The following is a 17,200-nucleotide window of genomic DNA, read 5'->3' on the forward strand; positions in this document are numbered from 1 at the left end:
TTCCCAAAGTGAAATTTGATAGCAACTCTTTGTCACTTGCTAATAACAAACCACTTTGCTAGTCGATCCATTGGCACGTTTGAATAATTTCAAATTTGAGACCATATACACTTCATCAGATAGCATTCTACTCAGCTTGAAATTATCAGGAAGGCAGTTTTACATCCGCAGTCAAAACTCATTTGTTTGCTAACAAGTAGTATACATCCCTTTGTAGTGACAATTTAACCAATTCGGTGTCAGTTTCAAATCCAATAAATCCAGTCATTTCTATCTAGTAATGTGCCTACTCAAAGGATTCAAGCATAAATACTGATATGGAAAGGAGAAATGGCAGGATGAAAAAACAACAGTATATTTGAAGTCAAGAAACGAACGGCTATAGCAAACAATATACAAGCACAATGCCAAACCAGTACCACAGCCAAAACTCTCTTTGCATAGTAATTTGACATGCCTCTGTCTTCTTCATACACTTATTCGACAGAAAGTATGAACAAATCCCACGTAAAATAAGTCCAACAGCAATATATGTTCAATGAGCAGCCAGCCCAACATTGAAATATAGTATACCCACACATCCACAGATTTAACAACACTATCTCAGCCTCCATAAGCGAAAAAGAAACTATAATGTTGCATGATTTTATCTCCCAATTCAAAGTAGATGCATCCAGAAGAAGCTGAATTTATTCAATCATGAGAACAGAACCGGCAACCCATCAAGAAACCGTTAAGAAGAAGAGTCAGAATAAGAAACGGAGAAATTCACTCAAACCAGGTCAGAAAAACTCTGTCATCCACTATATTTGCAATTGCTCCTATGTGTTATAAAATTCTATTTTTGTTGAAATCAAGAAACTGTGACTGTAGAAGGTTTATCTTGGCGGGAAATTACCGTCTCAAAAGCTCCCACCAAAGCTTTAACTTTGCTCTTCCTGGTTTCAACAAGCTTACTCGCCGTCTCTTCAATCACATTATTCAACAAACCCTGCACATCTTTTTTTTCCTGCACATCCTGATGCCTCAAAATAATTTTTCCAGAGCTTAAGATGGTACTATTTTTGTCAGCATCAACTCCTTTCTTTTTTAAGATTCTCCTTCTTATATCACCCTTGCTGTCCTGGCTTTCCCCCATATGTCGTCCCCATCTAAATATCAGCCTCCTAGGGCTGCTGGTTTCTTGCTGGAGATCAACTACCTTACCCCTCCTGAATTTCAGTTTCACCACTGAAGGATTGGAATCATTAGAAACGCCTGCCTTGCCTTTTCTTAATATCTTTTTCTGATTTTTCCCGACAGTTTCTGCTTCTGCTATGTTTAGCAGCTTTTTGCTGCTAGAGATGTATTTATCTGATGCACTGTCTGCAGACTCAACAGCTTTCTTTTTATCTTTTTCATTAGACAACGAACGTGATTGCGACTGAGATGAAGACTTCAGTGATGCCTTCACCTTGGTAACATGCAAAGTTTTCTCAGGAACCTTTTCAGGATTCAGTTTGTTGGTTCCATCTCTCCGCGTCTTGTTCTGGTCCTTCAGGGGAGCCAGCAGTTTTAAGCTTTTATTGTTTCTTGCTCTCAAGATCAAAGGTTTAACAGAGGAAGATTTTGGAGAACATGAAACAGTTGGGGTCTTCAAAGAGTTTTCTGCAGATACTTTGGACACAATTATTTGTTTTCTAGAATTGATATCATCTTCTTTTCTGCCTCCTGCATCTACACCTAAGATCTTAGATGAAGATTTTACCATTTTAAGCTTTATCTGCCCAAGAGGAGAATGCTTTGCCAAAATGTATTTCATTTTCTTTTCTGTCTTTGGTGTCTTGTTACTTGACGAATCCAGTTTCACAGAGTGAATACTCTTTGGTGGCAGCGGTGCTTTTTTCTTTATTATTTCAGAGGGTTCAAGAGAGTGAACCTTGGAAGAAGTCCTTCGATTCACCACATTCAACTTCTTTCCCTGTCCAAGCATACTCCCTGGCGGAGCGGAAGGCTTTTGATTTACTGCAGTCGCCTTCATTCCCTCTTCCAACATAACCCCTGGAGGAGTAGAAAGCTTTTGCTCAACCAGAGTCACCTTCTCTCCCTCTTCCAGCATACTCTCCGGAGAAGCTGAAGGAATTTGCTCAAGCATGGTTACCTTCTTTTCCTCTCCCATCACACTCTCCGGAGGAGGAGAAGGCTCTTGATTGACCACAGTCACTTCATCTCCCCCTCCCAGCATGCTCCCTGGAGGAGAAAAAAGCTTTTGTTCAACCACAGCCACATTTTTTCCATCTCCCAATATACTCTCCAGTCCCACCTTCTTTCCCTCTTCCAGCATACACCCTGGAGGAGTGGAAGGCTTTTGCTTGACTGAAGTTCTTTTGGCCGCCTGTCCCAGGGTACTCCCCGAAGTAGTGGAAAAATTTTGTTTGACCACTGTCCCCTCCTTTGCCTCTCCCAGCATACTCCCTGGAGGGGTGGAAGGCTTTTGCGCAGCTCCAGTCATCTTCTTTTTCTCTCCCACTATACTTCCTGTAGTAGTGGAAGGCTTTTGCTTGACCGCAGTCCCCTTCTTTGCCTCTCCCACCATTGTCTGTGTAGGACTCTGCTCATCAGCAAGAAGTTTGTTCTTTCTTTTTGATAGAGGATGCCATGGCTTTGCTTCAGAGGAATGTTTCCTGCCATATTTACAGAAGTCATGGCAAGAACCAGTAGAAGCTCTCATATAATGAGGAAGAACATCTTGCCCGCTGTCAGGAGAATCCAACTTCCCAGTGGATTGTCTTCTTGTATTGCCTCCATCATAAGATGAAGTAGAGGAGGATTTGCGATAGCAGGGAAGAACCCTGTGTCCATTACTCAAAGAACTTGATTTTCTTGTGCGTATTTTATCTGGCTTATTTTCAGCAGAGTCATACTTCACACTAGTTACTGGAGTCACTAGGTCATCGGTGTTATCCTCAGCCACAGAGTCATTGTTCACAGTAGTTACCGGACTCACACGTTCATCGATGTTATCTTCAGCCGCAGAGTCATTCTTCACACTAGTTACTGGACTCACAAGCTCATCGATATTATCCTCAGCCATCAAAGTTCAAAATTCCAAAACCCTGGAACCATGAACAGATGTAAACATGAAGAAAAAATACATTAGGTTAGCTGTAAAATACATCATGGACTACACAAAAGTTAAACCCCTGATTAAGAGCAGGAAAAATAATTTCAAACATACTAAAGCATTGGATTACAAAATTCAAGAAGTGCACTCAAACTATTATTTGGATAATTTGGAATAGGAAGTCCTCAAAGTGAGAAATATATGGGGTCATGACCAAAAACTCAGTGATAAGCTTGAGTCTTCAATTGCTACAAGATTGTAACAGACAAGATTATGGGGCCATGATCTATCGAAATTAAACGTTACATTTTCCGCTAGGTTTAACTAGGAAGAAATTGCTAGTCTACTGCCAGAATGAGAAATATATGGGAATGACAAACCTTAATATAGGGCGTTTCAAGTTCCAAAGTATGGTTCATCACAAAAAGAAACAAGCGAGAAACTTATATGTTTCCTCTCTAATAATTTCTCTATCTTAAATGGAGGAAAGGCCCAAAAAGCCAGGAAGCAGGAAGGTAATCGCACTTATCAATCTACTTGTTCTCTGGATATTGATGATAACTTTTCCTTTTCCTTTTCTGTTGATGAAAAAAAAGAAGAAGAAGAAAAGCTCGAAAGTCTTAATCTAAAATATTAGGTACAATCCATATCTAATCACAGCTACATCCATATCTAATCACGGCTACTGGAGAAGACAAACACATTCCACCAAGCTTGTCTATCCAGCAGGAATTAAAGTACCACCTAATTGTGAAACACACACTGCCAGCCAAAAGACCCTAATACTGGACTAATAACATTGGTAAGATCCAGACAAAAAAAAAAGATGATTCAGTATATAAATTCATACAAAACTATTCAAAAAAGAAGAAGAAAAAAGCATCTCTACTAATGATAACGATCTCTACTAAGAAAACAGTATCCCTAATTTTTTTCAATCACGAAATATCACATATCCATTCAGTATCAACCGTTAATGGATTTGACTTACTAGAAAATACAATTCAGATAAATAACAAAAAAAAAAAAAGAAGAGGAAAGATTAAATAAGCTACCTCTTGTGAAAACCGACAAGCAGCTATAACAAAGCTATTGAACGGAGGTACAGAAAACAGTATTCCGAGAACCCAAAAGAAACACAAGCGCCTGAATTCACCAATCCCAAAAAGCGGATAAAGAAGCGAAATCCAATATAAAACCCCCAAAGAATTACAAACAAAAAAAGGCCTCTTCAAAGGTGGCTATAATAAATGACGAACAAAGCGAAACTGAAGAATACGCGGTTTTGCCGATTAAAAAATGGTAGAAGTTCGAAGCTTAATCTCAAAGTAAAGGAAACGGGTATAATAAACAAATAACAGAAAAGATGAAATGGATCGAAAAAGAAAGAAAAATTCACCTGTTATCTAGCGACGCCCTTTTATTTATGTTTAATAGAGCAAGAGTAACAGCAGCAGCGATCGTGCAAGCGACGTCCAAACTTTGCTTCTGGATTTTTCTCAAAAAGAGGCCCTTTTAATTAGCATGGATTTTTGTTACAAGAAGCGTGTTGATAAAGGGTTGTTTGTTATAGTTGTAGCTAGGGTGTACAAATCGAAACGGAAAATCGTACTAAATTCAAAAGTCAAATCAAATTGATTAAAAAAATCGATTAGATTTGATTTGATTTGGTTCATTTATTAATATTTTATCTATAACCTTAATAATATAAGATTGAAATAATATTTATATAACAAAAAATCTAAAAAACTCAAAAAATCCGACAAAATCGAACCAATCCAAACTGATATAATTAATTTAGTTTGATTTTAATAAAATTCGAACCAACATGATCCATGCACCCCTAGTTTGTAGCCTTTTAAGTGTGAAGGGGCAAACACAAACGTTGAATTCATGACCTGCCCAAACAAACAAAAAAAGAAGGAAAAAAGGTCCTTTTCTCCTCAATATACCGCGTAACTTACGTAATAGTAATATATCCAATTAATGGAAATTCACTTCTTCTTTTTTTAACGTACTTACCACCAAAAGAAGAAAGTCCAATCGAACACAGAACATGAAACATTATAGTTCTACTTATATTCTTTTGATAATTCACTATTCTTTTAGTGTAATCTATCGATCAATGAAATGAATGAAAACTTCTCGTATTATTTACAAAAATATACAAGTCTGCCAAAGACAATAAGAGTTCCCTCGTTCTCCACAAAATTAGAGTTTAAATTCTAGTAGGGATAAAATTTGAGATATAATTTTTTCACATTTGTCAAGACATTAAAGGAAAAATTACTCAATACTTATATATAATACTATAAGAGTTAATATGTACGAGATAAAATAATTAAATTGTATGCAAGTTAACTCAACCATCACTGTTATAAAAAAAAATAGAATTTAGCTTGAAAATTAAGAGTACCTAAAAGTTGTGACAATAATTGGACCAATCAAGGTATTTGCCAAGTGGTTAGCTATCTAAAATGTATAAAGTCACATAAAACTCCAATTCAATATCTTTCTTTTTGTTTGAGCCGCTCCTTGCTTTACCCTTGTTATATATAAGTTAATTAGAGCCAAAAAAAAAAAAAAATTAATTGGTGCAGAGGATACCATGGACCCTAGTTGAACTGTTAGGACAAAATAAGGAGCTCCCTATCTTATTTGACGATTCTTCTTCATTATCTGGCAAAACATCTCTCCAAATTTTTATAAGCTATAAGAAACTAAAAATAATCAAAGAATAATGCAATTTTAATAATATTACATTTAAATAACTCATCCACCCTTAAATTATTTTCATGTCCCATTTTGTGAAATTCAAACGGAGCTGAGACGAGCCAGAATTTTTAGTTTATAGATTCTGAATCATATTTTTTTTGTTTATTAGGTTCTAAATAAATACTTATTAAATAAAATTTTAAAACAAATATAAAATTTAAGTCAAAGTTACTAAATCTTCCCGAATCCGTAATTACTAATGTGAAATAAAGTCATATTGATTAGTGTACCAAACTTAACTCACCCACCCCAACTATCCAAAGTCAATATGGTGAACGACTACCTTGGAAGTTGGATAATCCCTATTAATTAAACTAGAAAAAATGGGAAAAGAAATTTAAAATAAAGTATGTTACCCGATTCAGTTTTGTGGTGCAAGGTATTCTTTAAACAATGTAATACTCTCCCGGTCCATAATAAGTAATTTTTTCGCTTTTTTTATGATTCAAAATAAGTAATTTTTTCAGATTTTAAGAATGAATTAATTATTTTTTTCTACACTGCCCTTGGAGTAAATAATGTTGGAATATGTGTTATGAGTGTTTATGTGAAGAGATAGTAAAAGTTAATATGATCAATTTTATTGCTAATTAATGTTAAAAAGTGAATTTCTTAATATATGTGAAAACAACCAAAAAAATACACCGGAGGGAGTACTATTATAGTTTGTCCTCATATTGCAAGCCAAAGGCTTTAATTCAACATTATAGCAAATTTATAATTTAGATCTGAATCAAGATCATACCATGTTTGACTAAACATGACGGCATGTGATTAAAACAAAAATATCCCCCCCCCCCCAAAAAAAAAAGATCTCTCATTAAAGGAACGATTACAACGTTAATTTCATAGATAAAACATCACATTAAAATCTAAAACTTGTATAATAGTTAAATGAATATGAATTATTGAAAGTAGTACAAATTCAATACAATAATATTATTTTCGAATATGTCAAATAATTGAAACACTTCAAAGTGAAAAGAAACGATAGAGATTGAAAATATTATGCAAGTTATAGTATAACGACTAATAAGAAAAAAAAACGGAGGATGACATGGCACCTTCTTGGAAATTTCGAACAAGAGAATTATTCTCTCTCACCCCACCGGCCCACCCCAACAAAAAGTTGGGGGCACTGGCAGATTTTTTATTTTTTATTTTTTTTAAAAAAAACTTCCCGAATTAAGAGGATATATAGTATTTTTACACTTTTCTCCGCGTGACTCGAACCCAAGATCTAACGGTCGTGGGTGAAGGTATTTTTACCAACTAAGCAAGTCTTACTTGTCAGGCACTAGCAGATTCACAACGTAATAGGTGAGTTCACTTAAACTTAATATTTTTGTTAAATTTTTTTATATACGTACATTACAAAATATATTAAATATTTATAAATATGCGAATATGAATTCAATTATTATTATTATTATTATTATTATATATTAACTTAAAATTAATGGAATCCATTAAATATCAAATAATGAATCGAAGGTGTATCTAGTGTAGAAGTTATGTATTCAACTGAATCTATAGTTTTCGCTCATACCTTGTATTTCTGCTCAAAAAAATTATTAAAATATATACAAATAATAAATTTTAAACCCATTAAATTAGAAAAGATGTGATAGAATTACGAATCTGAACCCAAAAAATTTAAATCCTAGATCCGCATGTACATAAATACACCTTTAGATATAGGTTGTGACTCCTATGACTTTAGGAAGCATGGAAGTATTTTGTTGAGTAGCCGAAAAGAACTCCTTGGATTCCCCTTGCACAAAGGCATATGCTATTACGAGTCTTATATTATTTATTATAAGCTTTGCTTTAAGAGTTGAGATCTCTAATCACATTTATTTGTTAACCCCCTGACAAAAGCAATGTGGGGAAAAAGTCTCAGGGCCTAACTAACAGGCGAACCTACAAAATGGGTAATTTCCTTTTGCTGAGCACATATATAGCCTTAGTTTTCAATTCCTAGACCCACAATGAATACTCTCAATTAGTGCTATGCCCTTCTTTGGCAAAGACATGATTATATGTATTAAAAAGCAGGGAATTGTTAAATGATCTCATCCAAAATAGACAAAAATTGATTAGCCATCTATGTGCTGTACTACCAATATTCAACAGCCATCTGGTCCCAAGTTATTATAATTTCATTGATAAGGATATGAAACTGATACTTCATGCTTTCATCCATAAAATAATTGCAAAATGCTCCATCTAAAACCATACTAGTGTTGGGTTTTTATCTAATAAGATAAGAGGTTTGAATGGAAAATTGGAGGGAAAAAATTGAAGGGAAATGAAAAGTTTGAAGTTGTTTCCTTTACTAATGCATTTTATCCCTCGTCGAAAAATGCAAAAAAAATCTTTGTACTTATATACATAAGCACATTTTCTAGCTCTTAAAGAGTTAAGAAGAAGTGGTGCCTCGCGCCGTCGCTCACTCGCTCGGTGATTCGGATTCGAAATCGGTCAATTGATATGATTGATAATATTTTGGACCAAATTTATTTTTCGTTTTTCTTTATATATTTCTTTTCTAATATTTTTCGTAGAGTCGTTTTGAGTTAAAAATTCGCGACAAGACTTCTGCCGAAATGGTACCTCATATGAATATGTACCTTCGCACCTATTCAACCCAGATTGTTTGGCTATAAATTCAAAGGTTTTGCCTCATTTTTCAGCACCGAAATCTGCATACTCTCCCCTCTCTCTTCTGCATTTCTGCATTGTTTTCCAACAAGCAAAACGTAAGCATCAGTGTGGTTTACTACCGTTTGTTGAGTCCGACGAAATTCTATAATTTTCATTACCGGTATTACAGAATAGTTGTTCCATTCTATATTGGGAGGAATTAATCCAACAACCTTGGGCAACAGTAAGGGGATTAAATTCCTTAAAGAAACACAGTTTTTTGTTGGGCTCAGAACTTTATTTATTTTATTTCTATTCTATTTCTGCTTCTGTTTGTTTTATTTTTTGCAGAAATTATTTAGGAACACAGGTTTATAACAATTACTCCCTCAGTTTTAATTTATGTGAACATGTTTGACTGAGCACATAATTTAAGAAAAGAATGAAGACTTTTAGAATTTGTGGTTTTAAACAAGTCAAAATGTGGCTCAGAGTATTTGTGTGGTTATAAAAGCTTCTCATTAAGGATAGAATTATAAGTTTAAGCTAAATTGTTTTCAAATTTAGAAAGAAGTTATTATTTTTGGAACGGACAAAAAAGAAAATAGATTTACATAAACTAAATGGAGGAGAGTAGTATTTTGGATGGTCATGGTCCCAGTAGGGTCCTCCCCCAGGATTTTTATTGTTGAGCCGGGTGAGAAAGCTCTCTTTTGAGAGCCTGTTTTATTGGGCTCGGCAGCCCCAACCGCAAGGCTAGATTCAAATACCTATAACCGGTTCGCGTAGGATTGGTTGGAGGAGCATCAAAATTTTCTTGATCCATTCTCGAGATCACTTCATCAACTCGCTCCTAGTGATATTAGGAACTATCTCATTTGGGGAAATAATATATTTTGAGATAAAACAAATCATGGGTGTCAAGTTCAGGGTTCAGACTCCTAAGTCCTAACATAATAACTATTTTTTTATTTTACAATTTTTAAGTTGATTTATGACATTTGAAAAAAAAAATGCATGACAATTTTCAAAAAACAAACAGACTTAATAAATAAAATTCTTACCCTCGTACTAAAATATTTTAATTTTCTGGTTTTTAATCGTGCACCAAGAGACCCTTTATTTTTTAATAGGAAAGCTCCAAATTTATCAATTTACTGTATAATATATTTTAATTTTATCTTTCATCATATTTTTGGGTCATGATTTATAACTTTATGGTCAGCAGCACGTTTTTGTATTTGTCCTTCACTTTAATAAAATTCCAGCATTAATTGAGTGAATTTTACGTATCAAAATATTTTGTTAAAGGGATCCCTATTTATTCTTTTACCTTTGATTATGGTTCAAAATTATTTTTTGTTACACTTGAGAAATTACACAAGCAAGGAGTCGTTTGGTTTGAATACGACTTACGCTGGGATAAGTTATGCTGTGATTAGTTATGCTGAGATTAGTTATCCTGATATTGTTTTTTGTCAACTGTTTGGTATGTTGTATTAAAAATGATAATTGCATAATTTCTAAGAAGAAAGTATAAGTTATCCCGACACTAATTACCCTACCCCTACAAGTTATAAGTTATCCCGGTACTAATTTTAATCCCGGGCTAACTTATATCAGGTTTGCTAACCAAACAAAGTATTAAGGAGTCGTTTGGTTTGAATACGGTTTATGCTGGGATAAATTATGCTGGAATAAGTTATGCTGAGAGTAGTTATGCCGAGATTAGTTATCCTGGTATTATTTTTTATCCACTATTTGGTATGTTGTATTAAAAATGATAATTGCATAATCTGTAAGAAGAAGATATAAGTTATCTCGACACTAATTACCTCACCCCCTACAAGGTATAAGTTATCTCGGTACTAATTTTAATCTTGGAATAACTTATACTAAGTTTGCTAACCAAACAAAGTATTAAAGTGATATTAAAAATTTATACCAACACTATATCTACTTATACCTCATACCAAATGACCCCTGATGGTAAGAGCGCGCATGACGTAGAAGTACAATAGAGAGTAAAAGAAAAATTATATCCCCTTTTTGTAAAACGCGTTGAGCGTATAGTCTGCCATAATGAGAATTTTGTTTTTGAATGAACTTTCGAGAAACGCAATCGAAGATTTAATCGTAGTAAGAATATTTCACCGTTCTGGGAATCAACCTGAAGCTGTTTATTTGGGATTGAAAAGCTTCGCCAATGATACATTTTGTTTTCTACGGTATCTTTTCCCAAGCGAATCCACTCCTAAACACTAAAAACTTCAATAAATATAAAATGTGTCTTTCATACACATTAATCACTTAACCATGATTAAGTAACATGTATATCACTTTAATTCTTAACTGCTACAGAGATTACAGAATTCTCAACCATAAATAGGAGTAGAATCTTGTCGCAACAATAACAAATAGTAGATTTGAACTCATAACTTTAAAATATAATGAGTTCCATGCTAAAAATCATAAAGGCCGAACCGCATAGAATTTAAATCCTGATTCCGCCCCTGCTTGTGGTTACTTAGGAAAATCGAGGTAACTGTTTACTTATAATCTTGATTAACACCGTTGAGCCACCACATTTCCATGACTATCCAGCTAAACTGGATGGGTTGTGCAGTTGAAGATCTTTCAGTGGCTCCTTATGTCCAAATCAAAGGCAAGAAAAGACCATGTAATTTGGTTATTTATACAAACAAAGATGAGAATGAGATGCATAACAGAAAGAAACTCAGGATAGCAATTGGGCATCCATTTGAGTATACGTTCAAAAGCACAGGCACAAGATCCTTTTTTTTTGGATAAGAAAAAACGAGTTTTTTTACGAATATTGTCCCTTATCTTTGAGGGTAGGTCTATTTTGGTCCCTCAAATATAATCCTGAACTATTTAGTCCCTTAAGTATGCTAAAGTGAAGCTCCTTTAGTCTCAGCGACACAATATGTTCAAAAACTAACGGTGTTACCCAACTCTGATTCATGAAGCAAATCTCCTGCTCTGAAGCAAAACGTTTCCTCTCCTTTTATTGGATAACACAAATTATCACTTTAATTCCTCATTTTTAGATAATGTCTTCTAAAATTTGGACCTTGAAAATATCCTCTTCTGTGCCAGTTTTCAATGAGAAAATGACATTGTATAGCCGCTGCAAAAATAATAGCCGAAAAAATGTATAAAATTTGTATATATATACATTTAAAAATTTCGGTTGATTTTTCCAAAAAGAAAAGTTAAAATTTGAAAAAAGAAATAGAGCTGCCAAGATCACTTCTAGGCATATTATTGAAGCAAATCAATAACCAAGTTGTATTATCACTTTTAGCCCGTGCCAGAAATTATTTACATCTGGTAGCGAAAAAAGTATATAAAATTTATATATTAACATACAATATATATATATATATATATATATATATATATATATATATATATATATATATATATATATATATATTACAACACGGCTATACAATGTCATTTTCTCATTGAAAACTGGCACATAAGGGGATATTTTAAGGTCAAAATTATAGAATACATTATCTAAAAATGAGGAATTAAAGTGATAATTTGCGTTATCCAATAAAAGGAGAGGAAACCTTTTGCTTCAGAACAGAAGATTTGCTTCATGAATCAGAGTTGGATAACACTGTTGGTTTTTTAACACATTGTGTCATTGAGACTAAAGGTGCTTCACTTTAGCATACTTAAGGGACTAAATATGCTCAGGGCTATAGTTAAGAGACCAAAATAGACCTACCCTCAAAGATAAGGGACAATATTGGCCAAAAACTAGTCACAAGATCTTCAGACAGTGGTTACCAAATGATGATACAGATACTGTGGAAATACAGCTGGTCTCCTTGTCAAAATTACTTGTATTAACAATAACTAGAACCAATTTGTTTCATTACAACCTGACAGTTACCGAATGGCATACCCAACCACGATATTAGATAATTCTTGGCCAAAATGACTTGAAACAAAGAATTTACAACGAGCACTGATGCCAGAAATGTCGTCAAATTATGCATTCAATTAAGATGCACTCAACTGAATTGCTGCTTTCTAACACAAATTTTTGGTCCCACATGATCAAGAGAACAAAAATAGCATTTCAGGTGATGATTTCTCGAACCAGCCAATCCAAACTGGGATATGCAAAGTACAGAATTAGAAAAGAGGGGAGAGCAAACAAAACGGTGATGAGCATGTACAAGGCCAAGATTGCTGCACTGGCTGGTATAGCATACATGATGATCAGGAGAAATACAACCACCAGAGGAAACTTGGCTGTCAAATGAACGAAGAAAACAAGAGACTTGCGAAGAGAAGAATGAAGTCTCTCAATAGCAAGAGAACCACTGATGTAATTGTGATCATGGTTCGAGCCTGATGATTCTGGGTGATGAACATACTGTCCCCTCTGTCGGTTAGACTGGCTTGCTGTACTTCCTAGGAATTTTGTACATGATGGCCAGGCTGTTGTTTGATGATCCCCACAAGATGAATTATGAGACTTTGTTCTGTCACCATTCATGCTCTCAAGCATCCAGAGAAGAAAGAAGTTCTTACGAGGAAACTTAAGGGTCCCTCTATAAACCAAACGAAGGGATAACATATTGCACCAGGGACAAGCTATAAACAGTGGAAGCTGGAGCGGCAAAGTAGGGAACTTCACAACAGCCCATTGTAGTCCTAAGATGCAGTTTTTACAAAGTGTATGGCCGCACCATAGAACATAGGGTACGTTTTCAACAATGTTAAAAGACTCCCAGCATATTGGGCACTCAAGTCCCTCCTCCCTGCTGGTTATTGAAGATGTTTCATCATCTGAGCAATCTGCTGAATGCTGAGTACGCTTCAGAGAGTCATTCTTTAGCCCTATATTCCCAGCTACACAATTGGATGCAAAGTTCCACATAGTGGTGGTCTAAGGTTGATATTGAGGAGCTTAATATTCCAAGACTTCCAAAAACACTTCCTGTCAGGTCAAGCCATAAACAAAAATTACAAGGAGAAGCTACAAAATATTGGAGCCAAGAAAAGGGAGCACAAAGACTCATAGTTTACGCAACACAAACATATCCCTCCATTTCTTTTCTATTATGGTACCTAGTACTAGGGGTGGCAAAAATAGGCCCAACCTGCCCAACCCAACCCAGATCTGATTGAGTTGGGTTATTGATAAAATAGATAACGGGTCATAATGGGTTAAACCCAAAATGACCCGCTAAAAGTCGGGTCGGAAACGGGTTAAACTGCTGTAACCCAGCGGGTTAAAATCCACATGAGATATTGTGTACCAAACTAATTATAGAAATACATAATATGTAGGTATAAGTTCCTAACAGCAGATGTAAGCTAATTTGCTGTCACATGCTGTAATAAGGTTTTAAAAAAGCATATAAAATAAACAACAGAAACTGTCTATGTTGGCTTCACAAAAGCATATCTGATCCTAAGCCTGGATAAAGGAGAATAATTGTAGTAGGTTGACAACCATCCTAATATAGTGAGTCCTATAACTATAACTATTGAACCCTGAAAGGAGTAGAATGGATATAGAGGATTTGTTTAACTGATCCTAACTAGTTTTGGATTGAGGCATAGTCCTTTGATATGATAGATAAGGGAAAGCAATACAAATAAGTCCCCGAGAGAAAATAGGCTTCTCACCGACTTGGATACAGGTACAACTTGTGCTAGCATTATTTGTTATAATGATTTATCTGGGTTAGTTTGTGCGCACCTCGACTAATTCCACCAGGTACCTGTACCTCCCACCAGTACCAGGTGATGTTGTCCACCAAGACTAAGACAGATGGAAAACAAATCACCTAGTGTTTTGCCTCCACTTAGATTTGAACCCGAGACCTCATGGTTCCTCCCACTTCATTGGACATTATGACAAAAATAATTCCCATTTTCCACTCATAGAAGCACTTCTTTTTTTGACTGAGCACACCATGGGATTGCACATGGTTTGGTCACATTAAAGTGTTCAACACAATCAAGAAGTACAGATAATAAGAACCAGGGGCGGCTCTAAGGCTTTGGGTAGTGAGGCCATTGCCTTAGGCCTCCAAATTTTGAAGGCCCCCAAATTTATTTTAAATTCTTATTATTATTGTTACTATTATATATTATATAATTTATATAAATAATTAGAATAAAAAAAGTGTTACGGTATATTTTTTGTTACTTGATCGAGGTTATTTTATACAGTAAATTTATAAATTATGATAATTTTCTTTCCTCATTAATTAGTATATTTGACAAGAGTGAATTGCTCTAGTGGTGAGCACCAGTTCCAACCAAGAGGTTGTGAGTTCGAGTCACAATAAGAGCAAGGTGGGGAATTCTTGGAAGGAGGGAGCCGAGGGTCTATCAGAAACATGTTTGCGTACAAACTAGATCCCACTAGTGGAATTATACTGGGATTAAGGGCCTCCGAATATGATTTCGTCCGAGATCTGTTGAACCGCCCTGATAAGAACCCAGTAGCACTATAAGAGTCTCTCAACTATACCACAATAGGATATTTGAAATTCAATTGATTCCACATTAAAACTCTACGATATCGAAACAACATTCACATTCAGTTGGGCTAATAAATCAAATTTCAACAGCAGAGAAAGCATAGAAAGAAAGTATTAGATCCAATCCAACGCGTATAAATTTAATTAAATAGATTAAAAAGGAAATGAAAAAAAATAGGACTTACGATCAACGTAAATCGGTTATCATGTTATCAACATAAATCGCAATGGCAGCGAGAGATCGGAGAGAAAGAGGAGGAAGTTATGAAAAGACGGAAATGACCTCAAGAGCTTCTTCTGCCTTCTCTTTTGTTATGTTATCTCCCTCGAAAATGACCGTTGCCTGTTGAAGCAGCCCTACCCACGTTTACAAATATGGGAACGTCTCAATTATCTCTCCTTTTTTCTTTTCTTTTTCTTCCATTTGTGCGCTCTCTTTTCATCAGACGCCAGCATATCAGATCCAACGTCGTGTATACCTCTTTATCAGTTTATCGTATAGTGGAATTACAAACGACGCCGTACGATTCTGTTACAGGCTTTGAAAGATAGCCAACACCGCTTCTTTACATAAATAGCCGATCATATTTATTGTTTACTTTTTCTAATCATATACATAGATTATATGTTGATTATACATACATAATACACAAATTATATATATATTATACTTCGACCGACTATTTATAGTTTAAGTTGTTGGGTGGGCGGCTATTTGGGTTAATTCTTCAAATAAGAATGGCAAAATTAGCCCATGAAATATGGCTCGTCCAATATATTCAAGTTATCCAAATTGAGTCGAGATAAATGAATTAATATATTTTTCTTAAGTTATTAGTTTACATCATTCCTACTATATAATCTTATTTTCAAATGGTGGTCATTTCCGAGTTTAACACGTTAGATCAAATCAATAAACTAGCCATCACTTAACCCGTTTAAATTTGGACGGATTTAGCAGATTATTAAAAAGTTGTAACTTTTATTCATTAGTGTGGGAACAATCTAGTGTTAGACTTTGGGAATTGACAGCCAAGATGAGTAAATTAGTTATAGAATACAGAATACGTAGAAAAAGTTAGCTAATCAACCTCTCATTTTAACTTCTGTTAGGACTTACATTTGTCTCATGTTGGGCTCTGAAATGCTACGCAATGTGTAGGAGCTTATAGTTAGATCCATCACACTTGCTGATACTGTAAATTAATTTTCCTTGTAGAATTGCTTGTTAATTTATGTGTTGGTGTAAAGTCATGTGAAAAATATTTCAACTTTTACATTTCATATCTTAAGTTTTGAGATATTATGCACATTTTGTGATCTTATTTTTTGTAACAAGTTCTTAGCCAACTCAAAATTAGGCTTGTGAAAATAATATTTCAAAACATATTGAGTCATTGTTACAAAAATAAATATAGAGCCGATCAATTTGTGATCTGTTTGAAAGCTATTGTTGTTCAGTCACTTGTGAGAAATTATTGGGGGAAGTGCGCAAACACTCAAAAGTGCACAAATCGTGATCTTAGGGTTGCTATTTATAGCTTAACCAACACTTATTTTGTCCTGAAAATTAGAACTAAAAATCTTAATATCAGGACATTTCGGGATATTTGTGCCTAGAAAAATTAAACTGACTGAAATTCAGAATACATTGACTAATTCTTAAATAACAGTCCTTTAACGTGGCTACCTGTTGTTATTTCGACGAAATTATTGATCTAAATTGCCTCTCTACAGTCATGGGCCAAGATAAACAGTCCAGCTTAGGAAACCAGAAAGGCAACATGGAAGGAGAGGAGTAAACTAATTAATCATTTCAGTGGTATGTTTGAAAAGTATAATTGACTCAAAAATAAAATGACCTACCATATTATTCTCCTTTGAGACTTATTTCTTTTCCTTTTCCATTTTGAGGAATCCTTGAGATTTTCCTTCTACAAGACCCATAGAAGGAAAAAGAAGAAAGTTGCAAAAAACTATAGATATAAAAATGTCTTACACTTATCTTGACAAAATTATATTTAGATTTTATTTTTTTATATGCAAGTTTAATTTGCTAATGCGTACAATCATAGTATATGTGGGAGATGTTTGTTTTTATTTTAATTTTGTGATAAAATAGGTTTGATGT

At 34.6% G+C, this 17,200-nt stretch overlaps 2 protein-coding genes across 4 annotated transcripts; both read right to left on the minus strand.

Moving 5' to 3' along the window:
- Nucleotides 1-339: 339 nt before the first annotated feature.
- Nucleotides 340-4,638, minus strand: LOC104120659 (uncharacterized). Of its 2 annotated transcripts, none has more exons than XM_009632462.4 (2): nt 4,503-4,638; nt 340-3,095 (listed from the first exon to the last, which is right to left on the minus strand). In XM_009632462.4, exon 2 carries the CDS (start codon nt 3,071-3,073, stop codon nt 854-856), a length of 2,220 nt encoding a protein of 739 aa, XP_009630757.1. In that variant the 5' UTR covers nt 3,074-3,095; nt 4,503-4,638; the 3' UTR covers nt 340-853. The 2 variants fall into 2 exon arrangements, with proteins under 2 accessions (XP_009630757.1, XP_009630759.1); XM_009632464.4 differs by lacking the exon at nt 4,503-4,638 and adding an exon at nt 4,159-4,422.
- A 7,749-nt stretch (nt 4,639-12,387) lies between these two features.
- Nucleotides 12,388-15,491, minus strand: LOC104117763 (uncharacterized). 2 transcript variants are annotated; one of them, XM_009628855.4, is made up of 2 exons: nt 15,353-15,491; nt 12,388-13,511 (listed from the first exon to the last, which is right to left on the minus strand). In XM_009628855.4, the coding sequence occupies exon 2, from the start codon at nt 13,449-13,451 to the stop codon at nt 12,645-12,647; it is 807 nt and encodes a 268-aa protein (XP_009627150.1). In that variant the 5' UTR covers nt 13,452-13,511; nt 15,353-15,491; the 3' UTR covers nt 12,388-12,644. The 2 variants fall into 2 exon arrangements, with proteins under 2 accessions (XP_009627150.1, XP_009627149.1); XM_009628854.4 differs by having other exon boundaries at nt 15,255-15,395.
- Nucleotides 15,492-17,200: the final 1,709 nt, after the last annotated feature.

This window comes from Nicotiana tomentosiformis, chromosome 2 (assembly GCF_000390325.3).
Source record: "Nicotiana tomentosiformis chromosome 2, ASM39032v3, whole genome shotgun sequence".
NCBI lineage: Eukaryota > Viridiplantae > Streptophyta > Magnoliopsida > Solanales > Solanaceae > Nicotiana > Nicotiana tomentosiformis.